Below are 12,353 nucleotides of genomic sequence, written 5' to 3' on the forward strand. Positions count from 1 at the left end.
CAAGTGCACTGAGCCCCCTTACCACGTCATTGACGAATGACGTAGTCACTAAAATATTGATTGACGTTAATTGTGTTTACATTATTAAGAACCAATAGGTGCCCAATAAACGGCGGTCAATAATTTCTCAGTTAATTATTAAAAACGTTTCTTACAATCGTATCATACAAATAAATAAATAAATAAAAATGTGACGAAAACTAAACTCTGTTACGCAAAGGAACACAAGGTTGCCTTGTTGACTTTCAGTCGAATAGAACTGAATTCATCTGAAAGAGAAAACATAGTTGATTCGCGTTTTAATTATTCGGAGTCCAATTAATGTCCGCTTTAGAACAACTTCGGTAATCAAACGAAAAACGAATAGTACAGCAGCGATGACTTTTCATTGACTGCAACAGCCAATGTATAAGTTCAGCCTAGCAACTACATCAGCACAACATCTAATTCCCCCTATATAAAACCCAATTTGAAATGATTCGACAAACCAATAGTTGGTTATAGCTAGCGACAGGTTGAGCTCTCAAATGAATAGTTAGAATTCTTACACAGTCTTAAAAACAAACGAAAATGAATGGCCTGTTGTCTAAGATGTTTTTACTTTTTGTTTGTTATTTCTTGTGAAAAAGGAGAAGAGGAACATTCTTATACTTTGGTTAAAAATATTTTTTAAATTTACAGTATGCCGTCTCTCCTTTTTCTGGTACTTTTATTAATAGTGGCAGACGGGTCATGGTCGACGGAATCGAGCCGCAATTACGGACTGAACGGCGCCCATTTAGTATTTGCTGTCTATCATGTAAGTATTACGTACAAACTTATTCAAAATAGCCACGGAAAAATTATAAAAAAAAACTATCGACGTGTTCTGTTTCACTATTTTGTGTGATGCGTACTGGATCTCGCTGCTGGATCTTTCCCTTTTTCAATCAAGAATCCTCCTTATGACGCAGTTATTCCGAAACCAAATGGTAGCTACAGCCACTTTGGCACTGGTCCAATATGGCATTCGTGGATGTCCAAAAAGCTTAACTTCACGTAGGATTTTTAATATTAGTTATAGCTTAACGTATCGTTATAATGAGATATTGGTACATTGATAGTTATTCCTACCGATATGCGATTCTGAACAAAACGATGGCTGAGAAATATGGCGAGTCGGGCATCGATTTGTGTCTTCGTCTAGTGGAAGATAATGTAAGGATCAGCAGAACGGAGAGAAAATGAATGATTTCTTTCTATATTTAGTCTAAATTATTAATGTTGACTTTCAAATGAACTGGTCTCGAATAGGAAGTTGATGCGTGCACCAATGGGATAATCGCTACCCCGGAAAGAAAAAAGAATTTGGATTTTTCTTATTTCATTTGGACAGAACGGTACTCCATGATTGTACCTACGCCCGAGGAAGAGCCGCGACTCTTTGCTTTCGTTCGGCCATTTCAGCCAACTGTAATAGAAAAATACTAAAAAAATGAATGTTATTATTTCATTTGGCAAATTTGTTGACACAGGTCTGGCTACTCCTTTTTATAACCATGATCGCGGTGGTGATCGCAATGAGCCTTTTTTCGAAAATCTCATTAATCTCCATCAAGAAAAATAATTCCAGAGATCAACTGAAGTCGAAATTCATTAAGAAATCGATGACATTGACCAACTATGCCAGTTATTACTTGGTGTATGTTTTGAACATCATAACAAACCAAGGTAAAAATAAAATATATGTAGTCGTCCTCATCTATCGGTAAACACTTTGAATAAAATATTTGTTAGGATTATATTATTGGTTTTATAAAAAATTTAAAATTTACCATGAAAATATTTTTTTACAATACGCGTGCATATAGGTGGTAACGTTGCTGTTGCCCACTTCTCATTCCGCATCCTTGTGGGAGTATGGATTCTGATTGCCACAGTATTAGTCAATAGCTATTCTGGAACTGTCGTCTCATACCTTACCGTCCCTAAGATGAAACCGCACATCAACACATTTGAAGATTTGGCCGATAGCAAAGAAGTCGGAATTCTTATTAAGGAAGATGTTGTCATTGGTCTCCAGATCCTAGTAAAAAAATATTTTGTTTTTATGAAATAATTCAGACGCTATCATACATATGATCGTTTATAATTACTTTTACGTGTTACCATATAGATGAAATAATAGATAAAGATTCCAGATGTTAGAATCAAATTTGCATTTCATTTTTCAGGGAGCCAAATCAGGAGTTTTAAAAACTTTAGCAGACCAAGCCAGGCGCAATCCAGCAGATCGCATTCTAAAGGATCAATCAGAGATCGACGTTCGTTTAGCAACCGGGCGTTACGCTTATGCTTTTGTAAGCGTTTCTGTTAATTTGATCAAGATAGCTTTTGAAATCAAAACACATTTGTCTTATAGTTACAAACGTACTGCAAATTTTTCGTCGCTAACCAACTTAAAAAAGATGGCATCTGCCGATTCAAAGTGACGGATCCTCTATCATTTCAAGCTGGATTCTGGGTAGTTTTTCTTCAAAAGGACAGCAAAATCACGGCGAAAATGAACGGCGGGTACATTTTCAATTCAATTAAAATATTAATCTATGACTAGTAGCATAAATTTCTACTGTATGTCTTAGAATTATACTGCTCTGGGAAAGTGGATTACTTCCGTTCTGGGTAAAAGGCTCCATTCCGCGAGCGCCGAAATGTTTCTCCAAAACAAATCAACGTTCGGTGATGAGCCGTCAAGATCCAATTATTCTAAAAGACTTGATGAGCGCTTTCTTCATTTTGGGCATCGGTCTTGGCCTGGCAACCTTAGCCTTCCTTGTCGAGAAAATAATTTACTTTCGAAGCCGTCGCACTTCATTGTTGATTTTGTAGTGCGGAAAAAGCATTTTGCTATCAATAAAGACAACAGATAGCCGTTTTGCACAAAATTACTGGATTGTTATCCCTCGCCCGTCGTCAGTTACGTAAAGTTAGACTACATATCCTCACTCTGAATGTCTATGTACGGGTTTTAATGCACTTCTAAACGAAAAACTGACGTTGCTATGATTTTATGAATTATACAAGCATAATCATTTGAATAATTTGCCGATAATTTGTACAGATGTATTTTGAAAACTCGCAAAAACGTAATACAGCTGGATGTAACTACTCGAACCCGTTATGGCAAAAAAACAAACAAAAAAAACATTTATTTTAACCTTCTGCTGGTTGCTGGTTCATGGTGTGAATTTCTAACGCTAGCCAGTAGCCAATTGCATATAAGATTGATTGATTTGATGAGCGCTTTCTTCATATTAGGAATTGGACTCGGTCTGTCGGCGCTGGCCTTCCTTGTTGAAAAAGTTATTTGCTTTAGAGGCCGACCGAAGACAGTCATGGCTGTCAGTTGTGGTGAACCAACAACGACATTAGAAAGCCAAGAGCAGCCGTCAAGCGCAATCGAAATTCTTGAATAAGAAAACACTAGTTGTCGTGCAATAAATAGTAATTACAGAAGGGAATTAGATTCGTAAAACTTGGCGATATTTTCATCGCATTTGGTGCATCAGTATCATATAAGTTTTCAGGTCGCCAAGGCTACATGACGTTTCAATCACTTTTCAATTATTTAGCGCTCAATTAAGAGTAGAGGTTAATAGGTTTATAACTTCCATTAAACGAAATTTGTAGCGGTATACGCATGATGACGTGGCCGTTTATACCGGACGTCAAGGACTTGGCCTTGCGTTCCTATCCGCGTATAAAACCCAGTTAGAAATTGGCAAACGAACAAGTAGCCTGTAACTCTGAATTCTGCTCCGGACGACAATCTAGCTGCCGAGATTTCAATTCTTTCTCTTTGAAATTCGATTTTCGATCATGTCGATTCTTTTACTAATTATTTTACTAACGCCGGTGATCTCTTTGAACTGGGTGTCGGAACCGCGCCGCACTTCAACTGGACTGAACGGTGTCCAATTAACATTTGCTGTCAATCACGTGAGTCAATAAACAGGTCCTACTTCGCTACGTCAACTGATATCTGCCTTCACACTCGCTTCAATGTTAAATTGCGTTACAATATTTTATAGTATGCGCTCAAAAATAATTACATACTTGTGTTAATTCCTTTAAAAAAACCAACACATAGAATCCTCCCTATGACACGCTTATCCTTCGACCCGACGGAAACTACACTCACACTGGCTCCGGACCAATATGGCAGGCATGGCTAGCGAGAAAACTGAATTTCACGTATGATTTCTTTAAAACTAATTATTTTGTATACACAACAAACTTTCACTAATTTTCATTATAACAAAAAAATTGCGTGAGAACAGCATTTCGTACCGGTACGTGATGATCAATCAAATGATAATCGATAAATTCGGAGGGTCAGCCCTCGAGTATTCTGTTAACCTAGTAATGAACAAAGTAAGATAATCAGATTATACCTATTTTCTAGAATCAACTGTCTGTGTTTAAGCGACGAATCTTGGTTACACAATTTTTGATGTAATTCTCTTGTTCTACTATAATTATTTTTGACTATACAGGAAGCGGATGCATTAGTGAGCGGTTTGGTGGCCTCTCCGGAGAGGAAGAAGAAAATGGATTTTTCTTACTTCATTTGGACAGAGCTGTACTCTATGGTGGTGCCTCGAGCTGAAGAAGAGTCTCGCCTTTTGGCTTTTATTCGGCCATTTCAGTCAATAGTACAACACATTTCGATTTCTCACTAAGAAAGCGACGCTTAAATTGATTTTACTGGTCATTTCTATTTTCGAAAACTTTTGGTTTCCAAAGGTTTGGCTACTTATTTTAATTTCCATGTTCGCAATGGTGTTCACGATGAGCTTGTTTTCGAGGGCTTATCTGAAATCTAACAATCCAGATCGGCCGGTAACAAAACAAAATCCAGTAACGATGACGTTATTCGACTACGCAAGTTATTATTCCATGTACATCACGAACACGGTGACAAATCAAGTTAAATATTCATTCGAATTTACATTTATCATTAGACATGTCATCTATAGCCTAATTCATCTCAGGTTTCAGGCTATATTAGCGCTGTTGAAATGTTCATTTTCTTTGATACATTATTTTAACAGGGGGTAACATTGCTGTTAGTCATTTCTCGTTCCGGATTCTTGTCGGCGGGTGGCTATTGGTGGCAACGGTATTAGTCAACAGCTATTCAGGCACCATCGTTTCCTCTTTGACCGTTCCCAAGATGAAACCGCAGATCAACACATTTGAGGATGTGGCCGCTAGCAACGACGTGAGCCTTATCATCAAACCGGATGTGATTATCGGACAACAAATGTTGGTAATTCGTTTTTGAATAATATCAAAACACAGCTACTATGGTTATGGGCCTAACATTTGAAAATGAAGATGCTGATGAACTCAGGCTTATGGTGATCTTAAATTCCAGGCAGCAAAATCAGGCGCTCTAAAGACGCTGGCTGACCAGGCTCGACGCTACCCAGCAGATCTTTTGCTCAAGGATCAGGCCACAACTGATATTCAATTGGGAACTGGGCGTTACGCTTATGCCTGGGTAATTATTTGAGGATACAATATTGAAAAACTGAAAGACTTAGATTTTTTTTAAATATTACAGATTCAATCGTACTGCAAATTCTTTATCGCCCGCCAATTAAAAAAAGACGGCAACATCTGCCGTTTTCAAATGAGCGATCCCCTACCATTTCAAGCTGCATTTTTCTCGATTGTCCTTCAAAAAGACAGCAAATACAACTCGGCATTTAATGACGCGTAGGTTATAAGAACATTTTGTAGTGTAAATAGTTTAACGTAACTGCAGTATTTTTTTTTTAACTATTGCTTTAGTTTGATGTTACTGTGGGAAAGCGGACAACTTCCGTTCTGGGTGAAAAATGACGTTCCACCGGCGCGAAAATGTTTCGCCCAATCAAATCCACGCAGGAATTTGTCTCGACAAGTGCCAATTCAACTCAAGGACTTGATGAGTGCTTTCTTCATTTTGGGCATAGGTCTAGGACTTTCGACGTTGGCTTTTCTCAGCGAAAAAATCAATCATTTTAAAACTAGACGATCAGCAGTAATCTCTTGTTAATAGCAAGTGTGGTTAATTTAAAAAAAAGAAAACAAGAATTGGTACCAAGTCCAAATAAAATGTTATCACCCCCCACCCCCCTTTAATCACTCATATTCTCTTTTCACGGTTTGAGGGCGTTTTCCTTTATGTTTCTCACCACCTTTTCACCACCACTTTCTTGTGGCGTTAAAAAAAAAACACTTTGTCAGTTTAGTTCGAAAAAATAATTCTAAAAATCCCTACGGCAATCATCTTTTTTCCTAAACTTACGACACATACTAGAAAGAATCTTTTTCAAACAGCAAATTTAGGCGTTCTCAAGACACTGATTAACGAGGCTCAGCGCCACCCAGCGCAGACGTTTTGCTCAGAGCATCAGGATTGAAATCAAGATTGGGAAACTGGGCGTTACACTTATGCTTGGATAACTATTTCACTTACGATAGATAATAAATGCTTAAATATCTTCCTGAAATCGTTGTTATTCAATCGTGTACAACCAAGAAGAGCCGGTGTGGCGGCAAGGCCCTCTCGGTGAAAAAAAAATTGCTCAAGTTGCACTTTGCTTCAAATATTTCTGAATTTGATTGTTTACCCACAGACAAAATTGTGAGGTAAAAAAAAACAGGCCTGATCTACAGTGGTTCTACACGTGAGCTATTTAATGTACCCTGACTGAGAAAAACAAAAAAGGGCAAGGGAAAACAGTTTCAGCCGATTCATCGATTTAAAATCAACGCCACCTTGTCAAAATAGTCAAAAAGGAAGAATAGAGATGGATTTGTCCTACCTTTAAGCCTGGGACATCCACAGCCAGGCATCCACAGGTGCTCCATCCATCCGCTGATAAATTGAATCCAGCAGGCAGGATAGGACAAAGGGAGTCCTCGTGAATACCCCCACACTCGCATGGGCGTACACGAGGACATTGAAAATTTGAAAGAAAGGGGAAAAATTGAAGAGATCCTTAACTCGGCCGACACTGGAAGTTTCTCCAATTAAACGGGATTATCTAAATAAAAAATTTCAACGATGAGTTGCGAAAATATTTTATACAGAAACAATAACAAGCAAGGAAAAGTTGAAAATAAGACAGTTGTAAACCAGGGGTATACTCCAATTGTTAAAAAAAAACAGGAGAATTGAAGGCTTTCACATAATACTCTGCATTTATGCAAGTCATGAATCATTTTAAAAATCTGGCATGTTACATGCAGGTTAATAAAAGTAGCGAAAATTATTACCTAAGTGATGATACTGTGATTGTTGCTGATGACAGGAGGTCATCAGTTAAAGGAGGTCCAGCACCACCAGCAGGCTCAGGCACTCAAATCTGCAACAGAGGAAAAGCGAAAAAATTACATGCATTGTTGAGTGCAAACAAACAAACTGCCATGAATCGAGAAGGGGATAAATCAGGAAGTAACAATTCACAAACATGTTCCAAGTTTAACTCTTCTATTTAAGCTTCCATAGTGATCCCATTTTTATTCTTAGTATTTACCTGCCAAACAGCATGGAGTGGAGAGCATGGAAACCTGGAAAGCTGCGACACTAAAGTTGACATGACGATGACCACATTTTTGTAATTTTATTTTCGTGCATCTACGTCCAGAGCCATCCAAGTTATTGTTCCGTTTTTAATTGAAATCTTAGTCTCCTTTTCAAAACTTGTAGCCTAGTATCAACTATCATGCTGGTGTACTTGTAAACCAAAAAGAAAGCAGTCGACCCTAATCGTCTAATCAGCAATACTTAGATATCGATTAGAATTTATTAAAAATCGACCCTCCCCCAGTCCCCCCTTATTCCCTTAAATCCAAAACGGAAAATAATTTGATTCCTCTTATTGTTGATTGGCTTTTAAAAATCTAGGAAGTTTTTCTTGGATTGCCAAAACAGTCTATTCAGTATTCACCGCTATCTATTCACCTCTACCGTTTATAAATACGAAATGGTTCACTACACTCGATAACAAAAAATGTAATATTAACTCCCTCTAATAACGTACAAGGACCTAGTTTACTCTTTAGAGTGCATATTATCCAATCAGCTTTTTAAGCAAGGTGTCTGAACAAAAAGCGCACAAATTGTACTTCAAATTTTATAAAACGTAATAAAACAAAGTCGGGTGTAGCGAGATTGGTCAATGCTGGGTCAATGGGGCAATCAGCAAGAGGGAATTGAGGGAAGGAATGTTTCATGTTGTAAATATCATAATAACCTGTCACACAGATTTTTTTGCACCGCTAAAATAAAGCGCAATAAATATAGTCGTATTATAGATTAACTAAATCATGAAACAAGGTTTGCATTAAGTTCGTTGAAACATGAACGAAAATGATGGCAATCAAATTCTATTGTTTTGTGTCGCTGTTGACTTCGCAAGAGATATGAATCGAATCATGTTCTCCACGAGAAAGAAGAATGTTGCTAGACCGACGCCGACGCCCAAAATGAAAAAAGCTCCGGCCAGATCATCCAATCCAATAGGTTTGGGGATGGCGGTTCTCCGTAGTTTGGTTTTCTCGAAACATTTCGGCGCTCGCGGCATGCTGTTTTTCACCCAATATTCAGGAAGTCCGGTTTCCCAGAGTTCCATCAAACTGTCAAATAATAAAATAATAAATCAAATCAAACATAGAAATAAATATCTCATCTAATGTGCTTAGGAAGAAGAATTTTTTAAAATATAAGTTTAACTTACGCGTATTTAAAAATCGGCGTGTACTTGCTGTTCTTTTGCAATGGCATAGAATAAAACATGGTCATTGAATAAGGGTCAGATGTTTTGAAACGACACTTGCCATTCTCCTGGAACTGACTAGCGATGAAGCTGTTGGAAAACGATTGGGACTGAAATAATAATCCACACACACACACGCACAAATTTGTAGTTTAGGTTTTCGTGGTGATTCTTATAAAAAAAAATCTTCTTACATTTCCAAAGGCATATCGCTCAGTTTTCAAGCGAACGGTCGCTTCCTCTATGCTGTTTAATATTCGATCAGGATGTGCGCGAATATCATCGCCAAGAATCTTCTGTGCACCGCGTGTAGCTTCCTGAAATTAAATTTGAGCAATAAAAGAACAGCTGTATCGTAACATTTTAAAAAAATATAACGATAAAAAAACTTACCAGTATTTGCTTTTTGGTCATGGTGTCAGCTAAAATAATGAGTTCGACGTCTTCGCTTGCGACCAAATCTTCGAACGTGTTGATGGGTGGTTTCATATTCGGGATTGTTAGGTAAGAAATGACGGTACCCGAGTAACTGTTGACCAAGACCGTGGCGACCAGTATCCAAACTCCGACGAGTATCCGGAAGGAGAGACGACGAAGAGGAATTGCATTTCCTTCAGGAAAAATACGGACCAATTTTTAAAAAAATACATAGACAACATGGTCCACGGAATTAGATTAATATTATATCGATTAGCGATTTGTATATCTATAGTGCGAGCGATAAGTAATTATTTAATGCTATTTGGTAATTTTCTTTTTTCACCTTGGTTTGTCATGGTGTTGATTATGTACATCAAGTAATATGTGAACCAACCATTTATCGTACATTTTCTAGCAATGCAGACGGAAGTTTCAGGACTTAAAAAAAAATTGCAATAAATTTCCGAAAAGAGTGCCATTAAGACAACCATTATGAAACCGGCAATAAAGATGAGCAGCCATACCTGTGTGTGACATATATAAAGAATAATTCATAGCGTTGGCAAACAGACCTGGCCACAAAGTGAATTATTACCGTGGACTGAAACGGGTGAACAAATGCAAAAATTCGATGCTCTTCTCCAGGGAGAGGAACTACCATGGCTAGCGATTCAGCCCACATGAAAATGGCAAAATCGGTCGTTTTCATTCTTTCTGAAGAAGCAATAATAAATCTAGATGATCTGTCGAATTTCTGCTTTTTAAAAATTTTCAAATGAATAGAATTCTTCACTGATTATACGTTACGCAAAATTGAACTTCACCTTGTCCTGGACAACTTTTAGAACGAGAGCGATGTCGCCCAAATTGCCATACTGAGATTTTGTTATTTCGTTAGGCAGATAATCATAAGAAATCCTGCCGTGTTAAAAAAAATAATAATAATTTAAAAAAAACGATAGGAACTTCCGTTATTAATTTAAAAAAAAAAGGCATTTCAAGTTGAGCGTACGTAAAGTTGAGCTTTTCTGCGAGCCAGGCGAAATACAACGGGGTACTACCGATGTCTGTGTAGTTCCCGTTAGGCATCAAAGTCAGTATGTTATGAGGCGGAAACTGTACCAATAATAAACAAACAAAACGAATGGAAAGTAAGTAGGCCGCACAATGTACATAACAATTAAAGAAGACGAGTAATGCAAACTAAAAGGCTAATAATGGTGCGGAATTCGACTTACATGAGTAGCAGCAAATTTCAGAGGAATGCCGTTGAGGTTGGCCGATTTTTCATAACGGGAAGCAGGTAATGAAGAACAAACAGCCGCCAAAGAACAAGAAATGCCTAGCACAATCAGCAAAATCATCGCATGTCGAAACGGCATTGTTGAGCTCACCTGAAAATTCGACTCAAATAAAATTCAAATATTAAGAGTTTGCAATCTTCGCACACAAAGATAACGGTAGTATTATTCTAAATGTGTGATAAAAATTGAGTTATGAAGTACTGGCGAGAGAGTTGTGTAATAAAGGAACACCTTTCACCTGGTAATAGTCAGCGTAGTGAGTGCAGTTCGTCCCCTGAGATTGGGTTTTATAGTGAACTGGAAGCGCAACACCGGGCGTATTTGTGATACAAAATTTTATTATTCGGTGGACCTATCAGATGCACCCCACTTGATTGTTTATTTGCTAAGTATTTTTTTTTATTGTGTGAACACTGATACATGTATCTTCGAATTTCAATGAACTTAGCTCATCAAAATTCGTTGAACCATGAATAGAATTAATTTAAATCAAGTGTTAATCGAGAAGAAAAACAGTACTTGGAAATGTCACCTCTGCCCTGATTTAACATTCATGAGCGGACTCGAGCGGACCTTACTCTAAAACCTGCTGCAAGAATAGATTATACCAGCGCGCTTTCATTCGTGATTCGATTGATTAAACCGAGGTATTTGTTTTTAAAACACAATAAAGGCCCTGATTGTTTTCTTATTCATTCATGGAAAGGTATCGAATTTAACTAATTCCATTTCACATAGTCTGTGCTTTCTCGTGAAAATCTATACGACTCCAGCGCTTTCTATGCACTGGTAAGTTGACGTAATCGAAACTATAAGATTGTCCAATTTCCGAAAATCGAACTTCCAGAAATCGAGTTCCCAGACGAAGTCACACGCATCTGTCTAGACATTTTATTCATTTCCTTGTATAGAACACAAGTACCAGCTCCGTTATTCAAGTATGTATTATTTTTTTGATTGAAGCGCACTAGAGATTCTTGGATACTATGCCAACACAAACTAGAATTGTGGAATTGAAATTGATTTAACATATGGATGGCTAACACAAAAAGAATTCAACGTTCAAATTTTCACAAGTTTCTTTAGTAACTCCTGTCCTTGAAACACTAAAACATTAAATATTCTCTAATAGAAAGACGCAGGTTCCTAAGCTGAAGCCGATCCCTAAAGTCAAGAATGCACCTGAAAAGTCATTCAACTGAATGGGTATACTTTGCTCGAGGTTTGAAGCTAATGCTAATTTGAAGTCAATTTACAGACTACTGTTTGCCCGTGAGTTAAATCAGCCAGAGCTACAAATTCGGCTCTGTAAAATCACAGGTCTACGTCCTTTAACACGCCGTCTCACTGGATTGTACGACATTATGCAACTTTTTCAAAAACAATAGTAGTATTGATAGCACAAAGTTTACTTACCTGCTCAGGCTGGTGCTGCTAAATTTCAGTGTAGGACGTTCAACTCCAGTGGCGTGTGGAACTGGCACTCAGTGGGAGAAAACAAAAATAGAATGTAGAATTTTCTCAGTTGTAGGTAAGCCGTAGTGAGCACGAGAATACGCACAGCTTAACGTTCCAAACACGAGAAAATGGACATTTTCTAAAAGTTAAAAAATGCATCGAACTTCGGTTTAGCTGTCCACAACTTTTTCACTTTAAGCCACACACAGTCGTGTCAGTCGAATGCCAAGTTTGGGCAACAGAGTGCATAAGGGAAAACAGAAAAGTTTGCAGATCAATAAACTTCTATACTGTACTTTGCGACATTATCCTCTAACTTGCGTTTTTAAACATTTAAAGATTGACGATCGAATTACTC

The 12,353-nt window shown here is 37.7% G+C and overlaps 4 protein-coding genes across 4 annotated transcripts; 3 read left to right on the forward strand and 1 right to left on the reverse strand.

Annotated features, from left to right (window-relative positions):
• The first annotated feature begins 1,538 nt into the window (after positions 1-1,538).
• On the forward strand, positions 1,539-2,868 carry LOC124196137 (ionotropic receptor 93a-like). The gene is made up of 5 exons (XM_046590951.1): positions 1,539-1,710; positions 1,851-2,068; positions 2,214-2,339; positions 2,402-2,553; positions 2,622-2,868. The coding sequence occupies exons 1-5, from the start codon at positions 1,539-1,541 to the stop codon at positions 2,866-2,868; spliced, it is 915 nt and encodes a 304-aa protein (XP_046446907.1).
• An 805-nt stretch (positions 2,869-3,673) lies between these two features.
• LOC124196104 lies at positions 3,674-4,724 on the forward strand. Its single transcript, XM_046590916.1, has 4 exons — positions 3,674-3,978; positions 4,130-4,233; positions 4,320-4,413; positions 4,536-4,724. Exons 1-4 carry the CDS (start codon positions 3,859-3,861, stop codon positions 4,719-4,721), a joined length of 504 nt encoding a protein of 167 aa, XP_046446872.1. The 5' UTR covers positions 3,674-3,858; the 3' UTR covers positions 4,722-4,724.
• Positions 4,725-5,097: 373 nt separating this feature from the next.
• Positions 5,098-6,148, forward strand: LOC124196103. Its single transcript, XM_046590915.1, has 4 exons — positions 5,098-5,311; positions 5,420-5,545; positions 5,609-5,763; positions 5,839-6,148. The coding sequence occupies exons 1-4, from the start codon at positions 5,216-5,218 to the stop codon at positions 6,083-6,085; spliced, it is 624 nt and encodes a 207-aa protein (XP_046446871.1). The 5' UTR covers positions 5,098-5,215; the 3' UTR covers positions 6,086-6,148.
• Positions 6,149-8,052: 1,904 nt separating this feature from the next.
• Positions 8,053-10,882, reverse strand: LOC124196201 (ionotropic receptor 93a-like). Its single transcript, XM_046591079.1, has 10 exons — positions 10,776-10,882; positions 10,472-10,639; positions 10,246-10,349; positions 10,058-10,151; positions 9,829-9,987; positions 9,577-9,757; positions 9,207-9,424; positions 9,008-9,130; positions 8,775-8,923; positions 8,053-8,673 (listed from the first exon to the last, which is right to left on the reverse strand). Exons 2-10 carry the CDS (start codon positions 10,613-10,615, stop codon positions 8,418-8,420), a joined length of 1,428 nt encoding a protein of 475 aa, XP_046447035.1. The 5' UTR covers positions 10,616-10,639; positions 10,776-10,882; the 3' UTR covers positions 8,053-8,417.
• Positions 10,883-12,353: the final 1,471 nt, after the last annotated feature.

The sequence above is a fragment of the Daphnia pulex genome, chromosome 6 (genome assembly GCF_021134715.1).
Source record: "Daphnia pulex isolate KAP4 chromosome 6, ASM2113471v1".
Taxonomy (NCBI): Eukaryota; Metazoa; Arthropoda; class Branchiopoda; order Diplostraca; family Daphniidae; genus Daphnia; species Daphnia pulex.

What these genes read in the sequence shown, in the direction of transcription:
- LOC124196137 (XM_046590951.1), top strand. Translation starts at nt 1,539, where the DNA reads ATGATCGCGGTGGTGATCGCAATGAGCCTTTTTTCGAAAATCTCATTA. An exon ending in GAACATCATAACAAACCAAG is followed by an intron (nt 1,711 to 1,850) that starts GTAAAAATAAAA and finishes GCGTGCATATAG; the next exon opens with GTGGTAACGTTGCTGTTGCC. An exon ending in ACGGCGAAAATGAACGGCGG is followed by an intron (nt 2,554 to 2,621) that starts GTACATTTTCAA and finishes TGTATGTCTTAG; the next exon opens with AATTATACTGCTCTGGGAAA.
- LOC124196104 (XM_046590916.1), top strand. Translation starts at nt 3,859, where the DNA reads ATGTCGATTCTTTTACTAATTATTTTACTAACGCCGGTGATCTCTTTG. An exon ending in TAACATTTGCTGTCAATCAC is followed by an intron (nt 3,979 to 4,129) that starts GTGAGTCAATAA and finishes ACCAACACATAG; the next exon opens with AATCCTCCCTATGACACGCT. An exon ending in TTAACCTAGTAATGAACAAA is followed by an intron (nt 4,414 to 4,535) that starts GTAAGATAATCA and finishes TTGACTATACAG; the next exon opens with GAAGCGGATGCATTAGTGAG.
- LOC124196103 (XM_046590915.1), top strand. Translation starts at nt 5,216, where the DNA reads ATGAAACCGCAGATCAACACATTTGAGGATGTGGCCGCTAGCAACGAC. An exon ending in TTATCGGACAACAAATGTTG is followed by an intron (nt 5,312 to 5,419) that starts GTAATTCGTTTT and finishes CTTAAATTCCAG; the next exon opens with GCAGCAAAATCAGGCGCTCT. An exon ending in GGCGTTACGCTTATGCCTGG is followed by an intron (nt 5,546 to 5,608) that starts GTAATTATTTGA and finishes TAAATATTACAG; the next exon opens with ATTCAATCGTACTGCAAATT.
- LOC124196201 (XM_046591079.1), bottom strand. Translation starts at nt 10,615, where the DNA reads ATGCCGTTTCGACATGCGATGATTTTGCTGATTGTGCTAGGCATTTCT. An exon ending in TGAAATTTGCTGCTACTCAT is followed by an intron (nt 10,350 to 10,471) that starts GTAAGTCGAATT and finishes TTATTGGTACAG; the next exon opens with TTTCCGCCTCATAACATACT. An exon ending in TGACCAAAAAGCAAATACTG is followed by an intron (nt 9,131 to 9,206) that starts GTAAGTTTTTTT and finishes ATTTAATTTCAG; the next exon opens with GAAGCTACACGCGGTGCACA.